The sequence below is a fragment of the Bos grunniens genome, chromosome 1 (assembly GCF_055505025.1).
Source record: "Bos grunniens cultivar Pamir isolate PY7600 chromosome 1, Bosgru_T2T1.0, whole genome shotgun sequence".
NCBI lineage: Eukaryota > Metazoa > Chordata > Mammalia > Artiodactyla > Bovidae > Bos > Bos grunniens.
Genome location: NC_141165.1, coordinates 92181432 through 92205004, shown reverse-complemented (window position 1 = coordinate 92205004; position 23573 = coordinate 92181432). Strand labels below are relative to the sequence as shown.

At 44.2% G+C, this 23573-nt stretch overlaps 1 protein-coding gene across 1 annotated transcript in view; it reads right to left on the bottom strand.

The window, feature by feature from the left end:
- The window catches only part of FSTL1 (follistatin like 1), a 56780-nt gene that overhangs the window by 2660 nt on the left and 30547 nt on the right, over positions 1–23573 (bottom strand). The window contains exons 3-10 of the mRNA XM_086404259.1: positions 14997–15101; positions 12695–12824; positions 11831–11863; positions 10408–10538; positions 6900–7018; positions 4954–5066; positions 4524–4634; positions 3423–3499 (exon numbers count right to left, since the gene is read on the bottom strand). Of these exons, the coding sequence (XP_086260385.1) occupies positions 3423–3499; positions 4524–4634; positions 4954–5066; positions 6900–7018; positions 10408–10538; positions 11831–11863; positions 12695–12824; positions 14997–15101 (819 nt within the window). The remainder of the gene's footprint in view (positions 1–3422; positions 3500–4523; positions 4635–4953; positions 5067–6899; positions 7019–10407; positions 10539–11830; positions 11864–12694; positions 12825–14996; positions 15102–23573) is intronic.

The window sequence follows — 23573 nt, the reverse complement described above, 5'->3', positions numbered from 1 at the left end:
AAATATTTTTAAAAATTATTGGCATTTATCTAGTCTTCAAGGCCAGCATTCACAGAAACATGCTCATGCTGAATTTTGGTTCTGTTTACTTGTCTATCTCCTCCACAGATGATGAACAACTTGAGGGCAAGGATCATGTCTTACCATGACACAGCTGCATAGGGCTGTGGCTAAATTAAGAGCTGACTCTAAACTCCTATGAAACAATAAGGTCAGACATTATTATATTCATTTAAAAAATGAAGAAAGGATGCTACATGGAAGTGCTACAAAATGTTTTGAATCCAAGTTTAGAGAAGCATTGAGAGGGACAGGCTCTGGAAGCAGACTGCCTGAGCTTGAATCATAGCTGTGCAACTTTCTGGGGGACTCGGGCATTATTATGAATAATAATATTATTATTATTTTTATAACAGTGGCAAATGTCTCCAAAGAAGACATTCTTACAGCCAAGAAGCACATAAGAAGACGCTTGACATCATTAAGCATTAGGGAAATGAAAATCAAAATACAATGAGATGTCATTTCACACCCACTAGGATGTCTAATAAAAAATAACCACAATGAAAAATGATGGTGAGTTTGTGAGAAATTGGAATATGACTGGTTAGGATATAAAATAGTATAGTCACTTTGGAAAACAATCTGGCAGTTTATTAAAAGATTAAACACAAAGTTACCCTGTGATCCAGCAATCCCACTCCTTAGGTACATACCCAAGAGAAGTGAAAACATATGTCCACAGAGAAACTTGCAGAAGAATGTTTACAGCAGTATCATTCATCATAGTCAGAAAGTAGAAGCAAACTAAATATATACCAACTGATGAATGGATATACAAAATGTGGTATATCTATCCATGAAATGTTCTTTATTCATAAAAAGGAATGAAGTCTTGATTCACGCTACAATAAGGATAAACCTTGAAAACAGTACACTAAATGAAAAAAGTCAGACAGAAAAAGCCATATATTGTATGATTCCAATTATTTGTGTCCATAATAGGCAAATCTATAGAAACAGAAAATATAATAGTGGTTGCCAGGGGCTGAGAGAGGAGAGAATATAAGTGACTTCTAATGGGTTTGGTGTTTCTTTTGGGGATGATGAAAATGATCTGGAAATAGACAATGGTTGGCTGACAATCTTGTGAATATATTAAAAACCATCTGATTGTATACTTTTAAAAGGGTGAGTTTTATGGTATGTGAATTACATCTCAATAAAAAATTAAATAGGGAATAAAAAACAGTGTTTGGCATCTAGTAGGCACTGTCAGCGGAAAAGGCGATGGCACCTGACTCCAGCACTCTTGCCTGGAAAATCCCATGGACGGAGGAGCCTGGTGGGCTGCAGTCCATGGGGTCTCGAAGAGTCAGACATGACTGAGCGACTTCACTTTCACGCATTGGAGAAGGAAATGGCAACCCTGGCAACCCACTCCAGTGTTCTTGCCTGGAGAATCCCAGGGATGGGGGAGCCTGTTCGGCTGCCGTCTATGGGGTCGCACAGGGTCAGACACAACTGAAGCGACTTAGCAGCAGCAGCAGCAGCAGGCACTGTCAGTGCCCCATCCATAGCCCTTGTCTTCAACATTTCAGTACACTGGCCTGGCTTCTTACTGCCAGCACCTGCATCTTTTTGCCTGAGGCTTTCTCTGGCTGCTGAAGCCTGCTCTGCCCACACACGCTGACAGGCCAGAAATGCCAGGGAATTCATGTTTGCTGGTGGCGGCTCTCAGCCAGTGGCTGCTGGGAGCTCATGCAGGCACAGCCCGGCTCCCTGCCCCCTTTGCACTAACTGTTCCCAGAGTTCTGTAACAGGACTAAGCTCCACTTGCCCCCAGTGGTAATGTGCCAGAATACACACTCATTATTTCTTCCCTCCTTGGGCTCACTTCCCAACTCCCCTTCTGGTGTTTCCTGGGGACTTCCTCCCAAATAAACTGTTTGTACTTGAGTTCTTACCTTAGCGTCTGCTTCTGAGGCAACTGACATAAAACGGACAAACTACATAATGTTAGCTATTATAACTCACTCCCCACTGTCTACTCTGATCATTTTTCCACCCTAGACGAAAGGAATTCCTATTAAGTGTTTTTTGCTTTTGTGGGTTTATACTAATCTGGAAGAAGCTCAAGGCTGCTGAAATATGAAAAAGCCAAGGACTAGGAGCTTCTGCATCTGTTTAAAAAACTGACATGAGGTTTCTACACTATCAGTGACAAAATGCACATGAAAAACCATCAATAAATATGAGCAATTACTATTAATACAAATAATTTTTGATTCTCAAGTCACATATTTCATCTCAATAGTTCCTGTGAGCATTACATTGCTTAAAAACTTATATGTCAGAGAGAAGGCTTGTATTACCAGACCCAGTTTACAGACAGATGACTCAAGGAACAATATCCTTTGTTAGGACTACAGGTAAACCAGTGGAAAGACAGTCCTAGGAGTCTAGCTCATCTAGATTTTCTCTCTAGGCCCTCAATAACATATTTCTCGCCAAGAAAGCCTTCAACTTAATGACATAGAACCTGAACAGAATTCTTATTATCCTTTCAAGTCTCTAGGAAACAGAATCTCTAAGTTCTCAGGCTGTGTTCTAGCCAGCTTGGCATTTAACAAATCCTTTCTGCTACAGTCTAAATTCACTAATTTCATGCTCCCTGAGAGCCAATTATATACAGCAGTGTTCATAAGTTCATAAGTGAAAGTTGCTCAGTCAGACTCTTTGTGACCCCATGGACTATACAGTCCATGGAATTCTCCAGGCCAGAATACTGGAGTGGGTAGCCTCTCCCTTCTCCAGGGGATCTTCCCAACCCAGGGATCAAACCCAGATCTCCCGCATTGCAGGCGGATTCTTTACCAGCTGAGTCACCAGGGAAGCCCAAGAATACTGGAGTGGGTAGCCTCTCCCTTCTCCAGGGGATCTTCCCAACCCAGGGATCAAACCCAGGTCTCCTGCATTGCAAGCGAATTCTTTACCAACTGAGCTATCAGGGAAGCCCATTATACAGCAGACCCTGTGCTAAATGCAGGGCTACACTGGTGAGCAGGTCACAGAGCCTGCTCTCAAGGAGCTCACAGCCTTTGGGTCTGGGCACTGGTCATGACAAGAAATAGGAATGCTTCTTTAGACCATGCTTATTTGCAAACCACCACCCACCTGATTCTAACTTATAGAGCAATTTACCAAGTTGTAATCTACATCTGCTGGGGCATATTGGCTCTACAAGGACTCTGGCAGGGAACTATCTGTATCATGATCTGCATGGCACAGGTATATAGGTGTGTCGTTCGGGACCTACTGTAAGGAACAGAGCACATGTCCTTGGTCACCTGGGGCATTAGGCAGTGTCTGCGTGGAGGACGGGCCTGGTGGTGACAGGGCTACCTAAACCAGCAACTTACCTGGTGCTTTTGAAGCTCCTGGACATATCTAGTCATTTCCTCCTCTGCCTGGGTCTGGGCCCCCTTCTGATTCTTTCCTATAAGAAGAATCAAGGCTCAGAGCAGTGGTAGCTGTTAGAGATCCCTCCAATACCTACCTTTTAGGCTTTCAAATTCATCTCCCATTTAACTTATGGAAGGAGAAATGAAATACCCACATTTCTCTGAATATAAAGTGTCCCAGGGAAATGGACACCTCCAAAGTAACATGCTTGGGTAGTAAGTGACTGGGCCAGGGCTCAAATCTAGGCTAAGTGGGGAGGGTGTGGAGCTAGAGTTCTAGAAACCTTTTCTGAAAGATCTCTTGGTAGAACTGTGCTAGTGGTGATGCTGGCTTGGGCACTGCTCCCCCTTCCCCAGATGTCTGATGTCTCCCAACCTGCCCTGCCCATGTCTCAACTATTTCAACTTTCTCTTTTTTTAGGCTTACCCAATCCTGCTAATTCAAACATGCTTATGAACATCTCTCCTTTTCCTGCCGGGCATAGATGGCAAGAAGTCATTTTGCCTTCCAATCACCTTAGTCTTTGACATAGAGGATTTCCTAAGCTGTCATAAGGATTAAGTGGGTTAAAATGTAAAGTGCTTAGAAGAAATGCATGCATGCGTGTGTGTGTGTGTGCTCAGTTGTGTCCCACTCTTTGTGACCGCAAGGGCTGTAGCCTACGAGGCTCCTCTGTCCATGGAATTTCCCATGCAAGAAAACTGGAGTGGGTTGCCATTTCCTACTCCAAGAAATGCACGTAATTCTCACTAATAAGTGTTTGCTTTCCTTTCTACTTTTACCACTCTAATCTCTTACCAACACTTGATCTTGCCCTGGGTCTTGAATCTTTCTTATTCCCAACCTCTGGAGTGACTTTCTAACATAGCACATCTAGCATAAGTGCTGTGCCCTCAAGGCTGCTCTCTGGGAGCCCTGACGGTCCAAATGTGAGTGGGTCTCTTGCCCTCCAGTTTCTTTTCTCCCAGCCACTGCACTCTTCCCCAACATCCCCACCCTGACTTCTCTCATGGCGATTCATGAAGACAGCACTCTCCCTACCGTCCCTTCTTTCTCACCGTCACAGGTCATGGCTGTGCAGACCCAGTTTCCACAGGCACACACACAGCGGTTACAGTCCACCTCGGTCTCAGCTCCATCGGCATACGTTTCATCCTCCAGGGCACACTCTGTGTGACCAGAAATGAGGGGCAAAGGTTTAGGGTGAGGGTGGAACAGGACATCCTGGCTACCGTCTGTGCACCTTACCACCTTCCAGATAAGACCTGCTTGTCCCTCAGAGGCACGATAACTGAACAAATGCCTCTATCAACCCAAAGATTTTCGGACCTGAACCTCAGCATGGAGATGATGGGCTGGGGCCCAGTCTAGAATCACGGAAGGGAATTTTCTTGGTAAGCTCTGGAGAGTTCCATAGTCTCCTCTATCTTGGCCCCCTCCAAATAACCCCAACTCCCTACAAGCCGCTATTTCTTAGATTAGGCATACTCTTCTCTGGAGGGTTGAAGGATGGGTTGAGGCACTTGAGGAACTCTTGAAAGCTGAGTTTCCAGTCAGCATTTTCATCAGACAGTTCAATGAGAGCATCAACACAGAGTCCTCTGAAAAGAAAACACAGGAGAAACGTGTTGGCAAGACCTCAGCTTCCCTCCTGAAGGAATCAAGCATCAGGATTACATACACCTGGGCCTCTGAAGGTGGCCCAAGAAACTATTTAAAGAGAAAGTTTCTACACTGACCTTCTACAACCATCATGTATCCTGACTCCAGTAAGCTTCCAACCTTTAGTTTATTATATGGGATATCAGATCATTCAAGTTTTTCAAATGATACTCCCAAGATGACTGAAGCTTCCTGGATGGTTTTGTCCACTTGGATTGACAAATGTTTCACCATCTGCACATACCTTCCACTATCAATTGCCTCCCCTGCTCCAGGTATAATGTATCAAGTCAACCGAACTAGAAAGATCAAATAAAAGTGGTAGGAACAGATGACATGAAAAGAATGTGTGATTTGAAAGAATATGAGTTTGAAACCAGCAGCACCACTATCATCCTTTTATTATACAAAGAGATCTTTCAGAAAAGTTTTCTAGAACTCCAGCTCCCTCCCTCTCCCCTTGGCCTGGGTTTGAGCCCTGGCTCAATCACTTACAACCCAAATGGCCTTGAGCTACTTATTCAACCTTCCTGCACCTGTTTGCTTATCTGTGAAATGGGGACAAGCGGCCTTCCGTCACTGCAGTGTTGTAAGGATCAAACGTTGAATTTGTAAAACATTATCTTATTGCAGGTCATCAAAATAAGAAGGATTTACAGGTATTATACTTCAAGGCAATAAGTAAAAGTTCAAAGCTCAGTCATGTCCAACTCTTTGTGACCCCATGGACTGTAGCCCGCCAGGCTCCTCTGTCCATGGGATTTTCCAGGCAAGAATACTGGAACGGGTTGCCATTTCCTTCTCCAGGGGATCTTCCTGACCCAGGGATCAAACCCAGGTCTCCTGCACTGCAGGAAGACTCCTTACCATCTGAGCCACCAGGGAAGCCTTAAGGCCATGGGTTATCATTAAAAAGGAACCCTAGAATCTGGGTTTCATTCTTTGCATTCTTTTGAACAAATAGGTGTTCTCCTGTTTTCCCTCAGTTGTGTCCGACTCTTTGTGACCCCATGGACTATACAAACCATGGAATTCTCCAGGCCAGAATACTGGAGTGGATAGTCATTCCCTTCTCCAGGGGAATCTTCCCAACCCAGGGATTGAACCCTGGTCTCCCAGATAGCAGGCAGATTCTTTACCAGCTGAGCCACCAGGGAAGCCCTTCCTATTTTTAATTCTTACCAATATACTGGAACCACAGTTAATTTAGGGATTAATTTTTATTAATTCTTAGGGGTTAACTTTATTAATATTTACTTAGGGGTTAATTTTTATTAATTCTTAGGGGGTAATTTTTAATAATGTTTACTCTGGAATAATACCAGAAAAGGAGAGGAACGTGCTCCCATTTGTAACAATTAGGGTTCTCTACATGAAATAGCACTTATTATCTTAAAATCAAATCTAAAGCTATTTTAGACTTATCATTAAATAGAACATTGAAGTAATTCCTTAAGAAAATGAACCATTAAAACATCACCCACAACACTAAGAAACAACTTTGCTCTGACGTGATCATTAATTTTAAAACTACTTTCTTCTATTCCTTGCGAGTTCTGGCCAAAAACACTAACTACTTGATCAGATATCAGTGGTGCTCAATGTATTAGTTCATAATGTTCACGGAAGAGATCAGGACAAAACCCTATTTCGCTTTTTACTTCACATTGACTTTGACACTGGAGGCTCCTTGGCAGGTAGGAAGGGGTTCAAATCCCTTCTTATACAGCCTCCCCTTGTGGGCCTCTCCCTGACCCCTTTATTCCACTCACCTGAGAAGCTTGTTGTTCTCCTGGTCTGCATAGGTGGTGATGTTGATGGCGGTTTCATTTTGCTCCACAAATTTCAGAAATTCGCTGGAGTCCAAGCGAGAGTCACCATTATCAAAGTTCTAGAAAGGAGATGAAGAGATCTTTCTGGAACGTTTTGTAAAACCTCAATTCTATCATCCTTCCACTCAGTTTGGCCCGTCTCTGGTTCATCTTGTTTTTAACACAGTCCAAACCTGCTCTGCCCTTCGAGGAACAAAGCCTCGAAGCCCTGGGGCACCCAGAAGGCACCTGTGCCCCAAGATGAGAGACTGAAAGTGTCTGGGCAAAGGCTACTGAGGGCCTTTCAATCCCAGACCCTGATAAGGAAGGCAGCCTGAACCCAGGCCTTTGCTGTCAAGGAGCCTGGGGGTGCTTTGGAGGTCTCTGTAGCCCCATCTCTGGCACTATCCTCCAGACATTCTTGAATTCACTCCATCATCCCATGTTCTCAAACCCTAATGATCATGGAACAACAGACTTGTGAATCAGAATCAGTGTTGGAGCCCAGGATGCATATTTCTAACAAGTTGCTTGTGAACAGTGATGTAGGCGACCCTCAGAGCTCACTCTGGGAACCACAGGATCATTTCTTGCTGCTTGATTTCCAGCCTTCCTGGCTAGCTCTCAGTGCTTACCTCTCCCATTGGTACCCTTAGCCGACCTCATTAAAGACAAAGGCCCCTGTACGTTATCCACATCAAAAACCTGCCTTGTGGAAGTGGTGCAAAGCCCCCCACCCTGCCGCCGTGTGCTGTGGGCCCCACTGTAGACAGTGCAGCCTGTCCTTGTGATCCAGCTCTCGTTCCATGAGCACAAGGCAAGGCAGAGTGAGCTCAACATTATGCTCCCTTTGGCAAGATGGTCGACTGAGACCTTAGCCACCTGGGACCATTCGGGATGCCCAGGCCCTTGCTGCAGGTGGAGGGCAGCAACTTCAAGGCTCTGATCAAATTCTAATTTAGATACTGCTGCTCTCTAAAGTATTTTTAGTGGAAAAAAAATATTTTTTTCAAAATTCCTTCCCTAGCCTGCCTCATTCTGCTACCCTGGGAAATAATCAGCACCCCATGTTACTTTCAACGTGGCTCTCCAGATGGTGGAAGAGTTTCTGGAAGAAAAGGCTGCACAGGTTTCCAGGTAGAAGAGAAAGATACAGCTACTGACTCTGATGCAGGACTATCACATATCATGTATATTCTACTCTAAGGCTGTCAATCTTCTAGTGGCATGTATGACAGTTATGTATAAAACAACTCTGGGGGCCCTTGCTTAATACCTATTTATTATTCTTGTCCTAATTCCTAGGAAAAGATCTCAGATGCTCTCTCATCACTATACTTTTACCCTGGCTCCAGTTTCAGCCCTGGTCACCAGGAATTCAGGGTGTGTGTATGTGTGTGTGAGAGAGAGAGACAAGGTCATAAAAGGCTCTGTGGCTCTGTGTGTGTGTGTGACATGGTCATAAAAGGCTCTTTCTACCCGGGGCCTTCCCCTCTTTACTCTGTTGGGCTTTTGTCTAAAAAATAATTACTGAATCACCAGTTGAGATGAGAGTCTGATTTTGGTCTCATTCAAATTCCGATTAGATTTCTTTTGCAACTAATTTGATGTAAGGAATGTCAGCTGGGCTGGAGGGGAATTCACTGGCTCAGAAACAGTCTCTGTGAGATACAGATCGCTTAGCAACAGGCAGCTGTTTGCCTAGTGGGGAGAGGACTCCCTTTGAAGATTGTACCATATGGTTCTTTGATGATCATCAAGTAGATTGTGAAAACCCTATTTTCTCGGAGGACACTTGGAAGAGCGAGCATTGTGTTTGTCACTTATGAGCAAGCTTTCTTGGTTAGGATGAGAATGCTCTAGAGAAAAGGTACTTTCTCCAGGGGCCTTGCAGTTTTTAGACAGGCACCTATGAGAGAAAGTTATTGCCAGAGGGGGTGGAGATGTGTGGGGCCCTGGTCCTTGCTGCTGCTACTGCTGCTGCTGCTGCTAAGTCGCTTCAGTCGTGTCTGACTCTGTGCAACCCCATGGACTGCAGCCTACAAGGCTTCTCCATCCATGGGATTCTTCAGGCAAGAACACTGGAGCCCTTTCCTTCTCCAATGCATGAAAGTGGAAAGTGAAAGTGAAGTCACTCAGTCGTGTCTGACTCTTAGCGACCCCATGGACTGCAGCCTACCAGGCTCCTCCATCCATGGGATTTTCCGGGCATCAGTACTGGAGTGGGGAGCCATTGCCTTCTCCCCCCTGGTCCTTAGGAATCAAATTAATAGCACCTTCCAGTGATGCCCAAGGCATGTTCCATCAAGGTGCCACTAAGAACAGCTAAAAGGTCCCAAGAAGTCTCCTGGAAAGTGTTCTGGGCCCCATGGCTCCTGAGCTGTAATGACCAAGCCGAAGTCACTGCTCACGACAGACCCAGCAGGTGCTGTTCACTAGGCTTTCAAAAAATCATTTTCTTTAGTTTCTCCTCCTGTCCAAATCTCCTGGCTCAGCAATGCGTGTTTTTCTGTAGATAAGGAACTACCCCTGCTCCCAGAGCTCCCTGATATGGGAGTGGCTGAGACAGAAGACAGAGAGGGCTGTGCTTTCTCTTCTCAAGCCCCTGGAATCCAGAGAGACCGACTTTCTGCCACAGTGAGAAACTTCTACTTAAATGAAGTCCTAGATGAGCAATATCCTATTTCAGTCCAACACCGTATTTCTCCATCTCTGGGCAGGGGGTCCATGATGTCAGTTAACAAGAGGAATCCACAGACGAGGCTGGTGTTGACCACACTTAGTGGCCACAGAGTTGCCTAGAAGTCCCTCATGTGTGTGGGTTGCTTCTGAGTCTGAGCTGGTCAAGCCTAGGACACACCATGGAGGTATGTGAGGGCATCTGAGGATGAGCCTTGGAGGGCCTCTATCCAGAGATGTGACTGTCTGTAAGTGATGGGGGCTTTCGTGGCTATGCGGGAACGCGGGCGCCTGAACATGTGTCTGTGTGTACGACAGTCTCCATGTGGCATGCACACCTCTGCATGTGATGGTGTGTTTCTGTATGTGGTGTTTATCTGAGTGTGATGTACATACGTGTGTATGTTCTTATCAATCAGCTGGAAGAGCGCCCTTAACTTCTTTTAACAACTGTCTCAAGCTCTCTGAAAGATCTCTATGGCATGGCCGCCCTATTCATTGATAAATACTGTTTCCTCCCTCATTTTCCTTTTGGAAAGCAGCATCTCTCCTCCCCACAAGTGGAACAATCTGTTGCTTCAACCAAACACGATGGGAACATCAGTTTCTAGGTTCATGAAGAATCCTGGACCCATGAAATACGAGTCCACTGATTCTCCTCAGATGAAGAGAAACTCTGTAAGCCATGGAGGGTCAAGTTAAAGACTTAGAGAAAAGCCAAACTGGGTGGGAAACAGGCTGAAGTGGCCTGGGTCTGGGAATAGGCAGCCAGGTCTGTGTGCTGGGTTACCTTAAAGTACTTGTCTAGGATTTCACTGTAGTTGCTGCCTTTGGAGAACCAGCCGTCTGGAATGATCTCCGCTTCCAGCCACTGGATGATGCGACGCCGGAGTTCATCGCGGTTGGACTGATAGCAAACGACTGCAGGAAAAGGGGTCGGCTGAGCAGTGAGGACTCCAATGTCACCCAGCACCCCTTAGCTGGTGGGCTCAGTGCCTGGGGATCTGGTATGTGTCATCTCACTGATTTTTCACAGCAACCCAGGGAAACAGGACTATTACACACATTTACAAAGGAGTCAATCCAGGATACTGGATTGTATCTACCCAGGATTCAAGCCCATGTCTAAAAAATTTATACAGTTTGAGATAGTTGAAACAGAGATTATGCTTAGTTGAGAAAAAAGTAAAAAGAAAAATAAAGGATATTTTCACTAACTTTAGAAAGCCGAGAGGGGAAAAAAAAATCAATCAATCAATCAATAGAACAGCTCTTTTGGTTCATAGATGAGCTGAATTAATAATGAATAAGAGAGAACATTATAATTCTTTACGCCACTGGATTTTTGATTCTTTCTATATAGCTTTTCCCTCTTTCCCACTTAAAAACTTCTACCATTTAAAATTTTATCCTATATTATAAACAACAGAAAATGAGGTTGGGGAAGGGCATGTTGAAGCCCTGCTCTGGACAGCTGTTTGTTGTAAGCCACATGGCAACAACAGGTGAGGCTGAAAGTCTAGTGGACTGGGAGGCAGAGAAGGGAAAGCTTTGGCAAAAGGGAATTCCCAACATATGTTGGGATGTAAAAAGGGCACTGAGCCAGGGAAATAAAACTGTGGGCACTTTTCCCCACTCTGGCACTTTCTGGCTGTGTGACTCAGGGAAATTCACTTAACCTCTCTGAGTCTCAATTTCCTCATCTATAAGGTAATTATAGTAACTACTTCACAAGGTTACATGAGGATCTAAGGAAAAGTATATGCTAAAGGAGTCTGTAGCTATAAATCGATGAAATCTTAAATTTGTATTCATTGAAAACCATGGAAGAAGATCTGCCATTTCCAATTATCCCCTTTCCAAACCAGCTGTGCCTCCTGATTCTGCTTGTCCCGTGACACCCACAGGTCTCACAGGGCACTGAAGGAGGGACTCAGTGGCTTTTCCATCCTTGCAGTTCAATCATTACTCAGCAAAAATGAAAAACACAGCCAACACTCTGATCCAATCAGCTGCTTTCCATGGCAAGTACCAAAAAATGCAGTACTGCAGCTTTTCTGAACTATGTTGAGGAGCAACCAGTTCTGGGTCACAAGCTCTGACACATTAAAGATCTTGTGAGCTTTGCAGGTAGGGATTGTGGAACATGGAATTTCCATCATGAAAAGACTTTCCTCCCTAAATGCACACTGTAGAAAAAAAGAGGTACTCACCTGGGCTGGCAGAAGGACTTACAGATTTCTTCTCTGTAAGACAAAAGGAGAAAATGCATAACATAAAGTGAAGAAAAAAGAAAATTCTATGTATTGCTAGGGTGAAAACTGCCCATATTAAGGGGCCACTTATATCTTTTCATCATTTTGTCTTGAATCCTTGTCTCCTCTCCTTCCAAGTCCCAAGTATGGGGATCATTTCTTTCCTGCTTTGTTTGAATTTTGAGGCCACTGAGCTGCCCTCCTGATATCACACCTCCTTTTGTTAGATTGAGGGGTGGGGGGCTGCTGGGACTTTGAGAATTCATACAGAATCATTACGGACAAAGAAATGCAGTGGAGACCAACATGTGGGAAACAGCTTCTTCTTTCTCCAGAGAAGTTCAAGGCTAGGCAGGAGGCTGGTGTCTAATTAGCAACAAGCTTAGAATCCCTTCCCTCTTACTCTGATAGCAGTGGTTTGAGTGTAAATTAGAGGAACTATATCATCAGGGCTGAAAGGTACCCAAATTTAAAAAGCACAAGATATGTGAAATTACCTGCTTTCTAAAGAGGTACAGAATTCAGCTAAATACTACCACACTATTGATTGTTGATGTGGTCCATATCCACTATCCTTCTCCAGACAGTGTGGGACGCCACCTGGGGGGTCTGAGGCAGGAAGGGCAGGGTAGAAGCAGGGCCACCCAGGGCAAACCCAGCAGGCTCATGAGCACCAAGGGGATGCCTCTCTAAGCAACTGGGTGGTCCCCACAGCTTTGGGCACTATGTTCGGGGTGGAAAGAACTCCAGGAAGCCAAGCCACACTGCTCCTTCTCTGGCTCCCTGGCTGGAGCTGCAACATGGGATGAGAGCACCATTTACCTTTGCAGTGTCCATCATAATCGACCTGGATTTTGGATCCAGTGAGGCAGGCATCTCTATGCAGCTCACAGTGGTTGAGGTAGGTCTTGCCATTGCTGCCACACACAGGCCTCTTGTGAGGTTTGCATTGCTGAAACAGATAGTGGAGGATGCTGGTACAGTCAAGGCTGAGTCTGTGTGTGCGCCACACACACACACACACACACACACACACACACACACGGCCATCTTGTGAGGCGTCCTCCCCAGCAGAGATGACTTCTACCCTGCCAGGGCACAGGAAGCCTCAGCTCTGGCATCAGTGACCCTACCCTACTCAGTGTTGGAGGGATTACATCACCTTGCAGTCCCTCATGGTGCTCTGTGCCGATCCTGGCCCTGGGTCATCTCTTCTATTCAGTGAAAAGAAATACCCACTCCTTGACCCCAATCCTATCAAATTAGCAGGAAGGGCATTTTGTCAGAAGTCAGGAATCTGGATTATCTGTCACTTTATCACTTTGTAGAAAGTCATTCAATGTCTGGATATTGAAAAACCCCTTAAAATTCCAAAATTTTATGACACAAAACAGCCAGAGCTGGAAATATGGAAACATTGAAAGGAATGTTTCCACAGCCCCCAACCCCCATTACCCCAATTCTTCAATTATTTCAGGGTCTAGCTATAAGAATCTTTGCTCTGTTGCTTTATTTAGTATTTTGTTTTTCTCCTAATCTCACAACGGTTGTTTTCAGGCAGGGGGAGGGGGTGCCAGGTCTTTGTGAAGTGGGACAGAGGATCCTTCTGGACCAGGAAATGGACTAAAGTTCACTTGGCAGCTTGATTCTACTTTGGCTATTAAAGTGCCACAGTGACAGGCAAGCTTAGTTTCTTTACACTTCTGTGGTTTTTGAAAGGGGGAAGGGGTAAGCAAGTTCTGCTTAGACCTAATAAAGACATTAAAACAAAACAGAGTAGATATGGTGAAAGAACATAGGACCCTGGAACTGAAGGCAGGTCAACCTCTCCAATTTATAGACTGGAAAACCAAAGCCCAGAGAGACAAACTTCACTTAACCAATATTTATCATTGGGTTATTAAGATCACCCACTGGGCAAAGCAACTTGGGCCCTGAGCAAAGCCAAACATGGTCGGTCTTCAGGGCATCCAGCGGCAATTAATTTGCTTAAAATCACACAATGGTATGTGGCCAAGTTGAGGTTAAGTTTCTGGACCCTAAATGGCCACAGAGTGGCCAGGTACACCACTAGTGAGGACCTTCCAGAATCCTTAACAGATCTGGTTTGCAAGTTTTTGAGTTGAGACTTCCTTTCTGGGACAATGGGTCGGGATCCTTCAACTGGTTACTAAAGTGGGTGAATTAACTTGCAGCAATATGGATGAATCCAGTCTTGGGTTCTTCTGACAGAAAGAGGGGAAAAAGGCACACATCCAAGCTGTTTATGTTCTCCAAGAGAGAGAATTCTGCCTACAAAAGAAGTATTTCTCAAAAGCTCACTTTGTTTTTTAAATTTCATTAAAAACAAAACCAAACCTGAAAAATCTGCATTCCAGCTAGTATTTTAAAATGTGCATATCCTTGACCTAGCAAGCCTAGGACTCAACCTAACAAGTGGGACTCAATCCTATAGAAATAAAGGCAACAGCATGTAAGAATATTTGGCCAAAGACATTACTGTTTATAATGGTAAACAACCGGAATGTCCATCTGTGGGAAAATGACTACATAAATCTGGTTCTTTTATATCACTAAATATAACTGAGCTATTACAAAATGAGAACTATATGTGCTGACCCATAGAGGGTTGTGTTACATATTAAAGAGTACAAGATGCAAGTTGCATATATCTAGATCTGTCTACATTATGATCTCATTTTTGCATAAAATAGGGGGAAACTCTATATATTTATAGTGCAGAGAAACAAAAAAAACTATGTGGAACAAATATACACAAACTATTAACACTGATTACCTCAGACTAAGGGGATTTGAAGGTTATGGGGGGAGATTATTAACTTTATCTTTGCATAAATGTCTTCTGTATCACTTATAAAAAGCAATTGTTAATTTTGTAATTTGAAAATCTTATAAAGCTAAATAATTTTTAAAAGGAAAAAAATCCCTACATTCACATCTGATTTTTAACCTCTGAGATAAAAAGTTCACGTCTTTCAGAGAGTCAAGGTGTGCTTTTATAAAGATGACAAAATCTTTGGCTCTGCTCTGTAGACGGGTAGCTCCAGTGAGGTAACCACATGGCCTTGGCCACCATCCTCTGGCTCTCGCCCGCAGTTCTTACCTCGATGCAGAGGCAGGTAGGCTCTCCTTTCTCTGTGACTGCACATTCCCGGCCAGCTCCACAAAACACATTGGCACAGATCTTGGATTTGCTCCTTACTTGCTCCTGAAACACAAAGCCATCAGGGAAACACGGTCCATGGGAGGAGCCCGTCTCTGGATGAGTCAATGGTGGTGATTATCTCTCAGGCTTGGGTGTGGTCCAGTCGAGGCTCCTGGTGCTGAAGGGTCCTGCACAGCCAGAAGTTCTCCCTGACAGCCGGCATCAGTCTTGCTAGCACTGCTCCTGCCCAGGCCCAGCTGCCTATGAACCCCTAAGACTGTTTCTCAAAGAGCAAGTGCATCTTTCTAGCAAGCTTCCTTTCTTCTGAAAATGTTTACTGAACACCCATTAAATGCTAGTACTAGGCTAAGGACTGGAGATATAAAGGCACAGTCCTTGTCCTCAAGAAGTTCCAGGGCTATCCAAGGAGACACAATAAAGAGACATCTAGAAAGCAGTGGGGAAGTGTAACAGGACGGCAAGACTCAAACAAGGCTTTCTGAAGACAGGTTGCCTTCACTGACTCCTAAAGGATGACAAGAATAAGCCAGGCACAAATGGAAATGCTTGAGAGAAAATATAGGTATCTGAAGGACCAAAAATCTCACTGAGTGGTGTTCAAGGCACTGCCATCTCAAAAGGCAAAAGAAGGATGGCTAAGCCATAGGAAACATGCATATGCTGTTATTCACATGGTCTCATGCAGCCCCTGTCCAAGTCTGCCTCCAACTTTAAGATCAAGAGGGCTGAAGAATCACCTGACAGAGAGAATTGTTCTCAAACCACTTGTGCTCAGACACTCATGTTCAGACACATGCAGCAGAACTGACAAGGCAGGGAATGGTCCCAGTCTATGCCACTGAGAATGTGGATGTCCATAGGCACTAACCTGTCAGTGACACAGTCCTTCCCTCATATTAATTGGTGGCAGAAAGCCAGCCCCACCTCATCTGCCGCTCAGGCCAGTGGTAGTGGAGGCTGAACAAAGAAGTACGTGATTTCTCTAGCCCTTTTCCTGACTGGCTGGGCAGGCAGTCACTAGGGCCTCCAGGCTCCTGTCCACTGGGGTAGCACTGGCTGTGGAAGAACCAACAAAGATGGCTGAGGTTGGGATGGGGTTGTGGGACTGGCTATAGTAAAGGTGGGGGGTGGAAGCTAAGATTCCATCCTTCGGGAATCCGTCTGCCACGTCACGCAGAGAACTCACAACCACAAAGCTTATAACTGTAAAATTCTTAGTTGGTAAATGTTCTATATCCAAAGCAATAAACAAAAGTGGATGATGACAGCGGAGAGGCTATGTCTAATACAGCTGGTCTGCTGCCACCTGGAGGCTGCTTTGCAAATTCCAGGCTATTTTCTCTCAGCCAGCTTGCCCATGATGCAGGGCTCCCATTGGTCTAGAAGCTCTTGCTATGCTCTCATTTCATTGGTTCACAGGTTGTTGCTAAACCCATTCTTTTTTGTATGTTGCTAAGGAGAATTCAATAAAGCTGGCAGGGAGAAAAGAAGTAATTCCCAGAAGGCTGGGAGTACTGGAGAATTGTTATTTCCTAAATCAGGAGTGGAATATAAAATTGAGTCTATTTGAGTATATTCCGGCTAAGGCCCTCTTGGAAACTGTGCCTGGGAATGGCAAGCAGGTAGAAAAATGAAGAGGAAAAAGGCTGTCACTGACCAGTGTGAAAAAAAAAAAAAAACACAACTCCCCCTCTTCATGAAACAATATGCTAATTGAGGAATACAGACAAATATATACCCACAGCGAGTATGTCACATGAATAAAAGACACACTAATGCATAAAAAAGCATGCTCAGACACATGCCTACACTCAAAGGCACACCAGCAGATAGCCCCACAGGGAAACACCCACAAGACTTTACCACTTACAGGGTTCTTGCCTGGAGAATCCCAGGGACGGGAGCCTGGTGGGCTGCCGTCTACGGGGTCGCACAGAGTCGGACACGACTGAAGTGACTTAGCAGCAGCAGCAGCAGCAGCTGTATGTCTGTAATTAGTCACTTTAATTCTTTAAGCCTTGGTTTCCTCATCTGTAAAATAGGGGTAAATACTAGCCCTGCCTTGTGAAAATGAAGAGAGAGAATGTATTTGGAATTGCGTCATAAGCTGTAAAGCAAATCTGCCTGTTAAGTATTATTCATGTTAATGTTTATAGAGCTTCCTGCAGAATAATCTGTGGCATTTACAGAGCCTCTTTTTATCTTATGTTTGCTTTTAGTGAGTATAAAAACTAAAAGCTTTTACTGATAGGTCAAATTCAACCCAAGTCATTTTTCAGAAATAATTATCAAAAATCCATTTGAAGAAACAGATACTGTTTACTTAAAATATAATGACTAACATTTGAATGTTGTTGTTTAGTTGCTAAGACCCCATGGACTCTAGCCCACCAGGCTCCTCTGTCAATGGGATTTCCCAGGCAAGAATACTGGAGTGGGTTGCCATTTCCTTCTCCAAGGGATCGTCCCAATCCAGGTATCAAACATGCATCTCCTGCTTTGGCAGGCGGATTCTTTACCAATGAGCCACCAGAGAAGCCCAATGTCTGAATAGTACTATTTACATTTACAGTGTTTTCATGCCTAAAATTTCATCTTACTGTGGACAACCCTACAAAAACATGCATATTATTAACCACATTTTATAGAAGAGGAAACTGAAGATGGGAAGGTCGAGTAACTTGCCAAAGGTCCCACAGCTAAAAATGAGGAGCTAGGATTCCAACCCAGATCTTCAGACAATAGATGTCTAGGCTCTCATTTATAAATGCCTGACACCCTGCTAAGTGATTTTCATTATACATGATACATTATGACAACATCATAGACATCATAACCATCGCCATTTTACAGATGAGGGAACTGTGCCTTAAGATGTTAAATAAATAGAAAGTGACACAGCTAGGATTCTAGACAACCAAAGAGAAAACTGTTCTTTAATATTTATTTTCATACCTAGAAGATTGGAGGTTAAGGAAATTATGATGGGGAATTGATTTGCATAATTAGCAAATGTCAGGAGAAAGTGCTTAAGAGTATGACAGAGAGTTAGATTTGACTTCCACCTCGATCCTCTGCTCCTTACTTGCCAAGGTTGTAGGCAAGGTACTCTCTGTAAACCTCAGTTTCTGGTATGTAAAACGGGAGCACTGATCTCTGTGAGGACTGGGAGGGTTATACAAGATGTGCTGCATACAGCAGAGTGCCTGCCACACATCAGAAAGCATCCATAATTACAGTGGGCAACTGATGTTCAGTTTTCCCACTGAGATGCCATCATCACTGTGGGCTGTCAAGTCTCCACCCATCCTTCCTTACAATGAATGATAATACTGAGAACTGCACTGACTGGATGGAAAAATCCAAGGACCTAACAACCCCATTATCCTGTTTGAAGACCACAGAGAAATGCTAGCTACACAAGCCTTTCTCTTTGCAGGTGGCACATCTGTCAATAGGTGGCAATCTCTCTCTTTGTCTTGTGGAGCCTGGCACCACTTGGAGCCGCAATGCAGAAGTGCAGCTTTGGCTTTAGCAGCTCCTCGCAGCTCTGTCCTCTCATGGAGATGTGGGGAAGGGGGCTGGGAGAATGGGCAGGTCCCCCTTGGGCATCAGGACACTACGAACCAGGAATTTGCTGACTTGGGGAAAAATGTCTAACCTGAAGCCCTCATAGCACCCCTGCCCCCTAATTCTGTCCATTCACAGGCATGCTGTAATGCAAGAATCAGCAAGGAAGAAAAACTTTCTTTAGAGAAGGGGTCTCTCTGTGTTATTAAAAGCCTTTCTCCAAGCCCTATCATCTCTGGGAGTAGGGGTGTCAGGACCACCCTCAAGGCTTCTAGAAAGTTCCTGAGACGGTAGATAGTCTTGCCCATCTGCTGATTCTGAGTGGCGGGGTGGGGGACACCTTGAGAGGGGATAAACATGGCACGAACATGCTCATAGTACAGGACAATGGCTGCCTTGTGTGTGAGTGGAGGAGGGCATGGTGAGGAAGAGATGAGTTGGGGTGTCAGGTGGCAAGAGGTGGGTCTTGCCAAGTAGTCTAGGGGGCTCTCTGCTGAATCTGATGCACAAAGGGGACCTTGGGAGGCTTGGGACAGGTGTCATGATGAAGGTGGTACTTTCAGATATTATTTCTGGTCCCTTCCAGCTGGGAAATACAGACTCAAAGTGCAGGGCAGCCTGGAGAGAAGCTGCAGGCAGAGAAACCTGCCAGGTATAAGGCAGTAAATCTTTTGGGAGTGACCAGGGCCTAGGGCTAGTATTAATCAGAGCCCTTGCAACTGAGTGAGGCTCTTCACAGATCGCTCTGTCCTCACAACATCTTGTAGATTTCCATATTTTTAGTCCCATATAACAGAGAGGGGGGCTTCTCTTGTGGCTCAAATGGTAAAGAATCTGCCTGCAATTTGGGAGACCCAGGTTTGATCCCTGAGTCGGGAAGATCCAGAAGGGAATTTCAGATTCAGAAAAGCTCTGTGATGTGCAGAGACCACATTAACTAGCGAGAGCTAAGTCAGGATTGGAACACAAGTCAGCCTGACCCCAGAGCCTCGACAGTCCCTTATTGGGAATAGTTGAGGACATGAGCTGCAGGGAGAGCGTACAGCTATAGGAGCTGGCACAGGGAGAGGTCACAGGTGCCGTGCAGCTCTCACAACTGAAATAGATTTGTCTGCTCTACCACCAGAGCAATTTTAGGAATTGGGTTCCAGGGCCATATGAGAAATTCATCTATGCAGAGGCAACCACATTGGCATAGGAATATTCTCTGGGAGTGTGAGCTCTCAGGTACATGAACCCATAAGTCTGAATATACACCTGTGAGAGTGTGACTGAGTAGGGAGATGGAGTATGTTCTGGAAGGGTGGACACCATGATATATTGAGAAAAATCAACAAAATATCTGCTCCCTATGGAGAGATATATCAAGTTCTAGCTTTATCCTTCTATATCATTTCCCTCACTTGCTTTTATGTTGTTTTCATTATGTGTTGTATGCCAGGCTCTGGGGGTTTGATCTCATTAATTTGCACAATGCAAATTCTCCTTGGAAAAAATTGACCAGAACACATTGCTGACTTTTACCAGGGAAAAACTTCTCTGAACCTCTGCATGGTGATAATGACACTTTTTAAAAAAATTTTTTTTATTGGAGGATAATTGCTTTACAATATTGTGTTGGTTTCTACCATACATCAACATGAAACAGCCAAAGGTATACATATGCCCCCTCCCTCCTGAACCCCACTCCCATCTCCCTCCCCATTCCACCCTTCTAAGTTGTCACAGAGCACTGGGTTGAGCTTCCTTCGTCACACAGCAAATTCCTACTTGCCATCATTTTACATATGGTAATGTATATGTTTCTATGCTATTCTCTCAATTTGTCCCGACCTCTCCTTCCCCCACTGTGTTCATAAGTCTGCATATCCACTGCTGCTGCTGCTGCTGCTAAGTCGCTTCAGTCGTGTCCGACTCTGTGCGACCCCGTGGACTGCAGCCTACCAGGCTTCTCCGTCCATGGGATTCTCCAGGCAAGAACACTGGAGTGGGTTGCCATTTCCTTCTTCATATATCCATATCCACTGCTGCCCTGCAAATAGGTTCATCAGTACCATCTTTCTAGATTCCATATGTAAGTGTTAACATACAACATTTGTCTTTCTCTTTCTGACTTACTTTACTATGTATTATAGCCTTTAGGTTCATCCACCTCATTAGGACTGACTCAAATGGGTTATTTTTTTAAAGCTGAGTAATATTCTATTATATATATGTAGCCCAATTTCTGTATCCATTCATCTGTTGATGGACATCCAGGTTGCTTCCATGTCCTAACTATTCTAAAAAAAAAAAAACTCTCCAGAAAGTAGGCATAACCCAGGTGGTGCTAATGGTAAAGAACCCACCTGCCAATGCAGGAGACTTAAGAGATGCAGGTTCGATTTCTGGGTTAGGAAGATCCCCTGAAGAAGGAAATGGCAACGCACTTGAGTATTCTTGCCTGGAGAATCCCATGGACAGAGGAGTCTGGTGGGCTACAGTCCATGGGTCGCACAGCTGGACATGACTGAAGCGACTTAACACGGCATGGCACCTCACCATAATAAAGGCCACACACAACAAACCCACGGCAAACATTATTCTCAATGGTAAAAAACTGAAATCATTTCCATTAAGATCAGGAAAAAGACAAGGGTGCCCACTCTCACAACTACTGTCAACATACTTTTCGAGGTCCTAGCCACAGCAATCAGAGAAGAGAAAGAAATAAAAGGAATCCAGATCAGAAAAGAAGAAGTAAAATTCTCACTATTTGTAGATGACATGGTACTATACACAGAAAACTTTAAAGATTCTACCAGAATATTACTAGAGCTAATCAGTGAATGTAGTAAAGTTACAGGATATGAAATTAACACACAGAAACCCCTTGCATTCCTGTACACTAACAATGAAAAATCAGAAAGAGAAGTTAAGGAAACAATCCCATTTACCATTGCAACAAAAATAAAATACCTAGGGATAAACCAACCTAAACAGACAAAAGAGCTGTATGCAGAAAACTATGAGTCACTGATGAAAGAAATCAAAGATGACACAAACAGAGATATACCAAGTTCTGGGACTGGAAGAATCAATATAGTGAAAATGACTATACAACCCCAAGTAATCTACAGATTTGATGCTATTTGTACAGCAATTTTAACTAGTTTGTAATTTTTACTATTGCCTTTATTCTCAAAACCTCTTAGGATAGGAAGGAAGGGGTTACCTCTAAGGTCGCTCCAGATGTAACATCCTGTGATAAAGAAGAAATGGAGGCTCACAGCTGTATTGACAGTTCCAAGACCTCATGGATACAGAACTGTGTCCTGAACCAAGGTCTCCAGACTTTAATTCCAGCCCTCTTTCCAGTAAACCACTATGACTCTTTATAAATCAGAGTTAGAAAAGACAAGGATCCAAGGTCTAAAAAAAAAAAATCAGCAATTATTTTTGCAATTGAAAAAGATTCTTTGCAAGCAAAGGGAAAACCAAGTAGAGGTTTGCAAAACCACCAGTAGAGGTGATAGTGTGTCTGAGTCTCTGGGTCGAACAGCATTAAGTCTGAACATAAAATATGCTTTGAATGTTTAAAAAAGTCTTCTGAAGTAAAACAATTTCTGGAAGAACAGTGTGCTTTGGCAGGGGTTGGAAGCTTATAAGCAAAGCCATAAAACTGTCAGCTTAATATACCATCATTTCACTAATGTGAACTGGGTAGGCTCTGTCCCTCCATCCCTTTCCTTCTTCCCAACTTTCTTGTTGAAAAAAGAAAAAAAAGCAGCCCTATGTATGCCAAGGTGGAATTTTGGCTCCCCTTGCCACTATTCTGTGACAGAGCGGCTTTGTTGACATGAGAAAGACTCTCCCTGCATTGCCAGAATTAGTCATGGAAACTTCACAGGAACACGAGGGCCCCTCAGATACGCAGAGCACCACAGAGTTGGGGACAAAGGAATTCACAGAACTGGGGGGTGGCGGGGAGCAGGAGGAGACCTGGGTTGGGCACAGGGTGGAGGGCTGTTCTGGAATGGAGCCCAGTAGCACAGGCCGGAGAAAGCCAGGGGAAAATCCAAGCCACTTCAGGACCTTGAAACCTGGCTGGGGCATCATGTGACTTTGCTCAATTCTCTGCGATTCTTCTCTGAAAAGTTGTGTTGCTGCATGCTACATATTCTAGGGAAGAGGAGGAAGGAGTGATTTCTTGCAGTTGCTCTGACATGCTTGGCAGGAGGCACTTGGTTTGCAGGGACTGTGCCCCCCTTTGTGTGTGCTCACGACCAATCCCTTATCTCCAGGTTTAGGCACCAGAGCCAGACCTTGGTTTTGCAGGGCCTGCAGCTTAAACAATTTGATGGGCCCTCCTTATGAAAAACAATACATACGTAAAACTGCAAAATTGGGCACAGGGCTTTGGAAGGGGCCTTACAAGAAAAAGGACTGAAACTGAAGCTTAATTAGCTTCTCAGTTGATCTGACTCGCTATATACCCTGTATTTTCTTCATAAACATGGAGGCTTTGAGGCCTTCAATCTATTAGTCAGAGCTCTATTTAATATTTTATGCACATATAGCTTATCTCAAGTAGACTAAACGCCTGCACACTGTGGCTTCCCACAGGCTCACCACATTGTCTTGCCAGAGAAAATTCTCAATAAATATATATATATTTTTTTTTACATTAAATGTCATTTGGGGTTTTTCAGGTTGATGTCAGTGTCAGTGGCTGGTGACAATGCACTCTGATGTTTAGGGGAAAGCGTGGCTGAGCTTTATGATATCAAAATAAGGGCTGCGCCAACCCCAAGAGGATTAGCCTTAAGATTAAAAAAAAAAACAAAAAACTCTATTATGGATCTGTCACTCAAGAATGACCTAATTTTTCATTATATTCATTTTGTTTTTTTAAAAAAAGTATTTATTTATGGCTGTGCTGGGTCCTTCTTGCTGAGTGCAGGT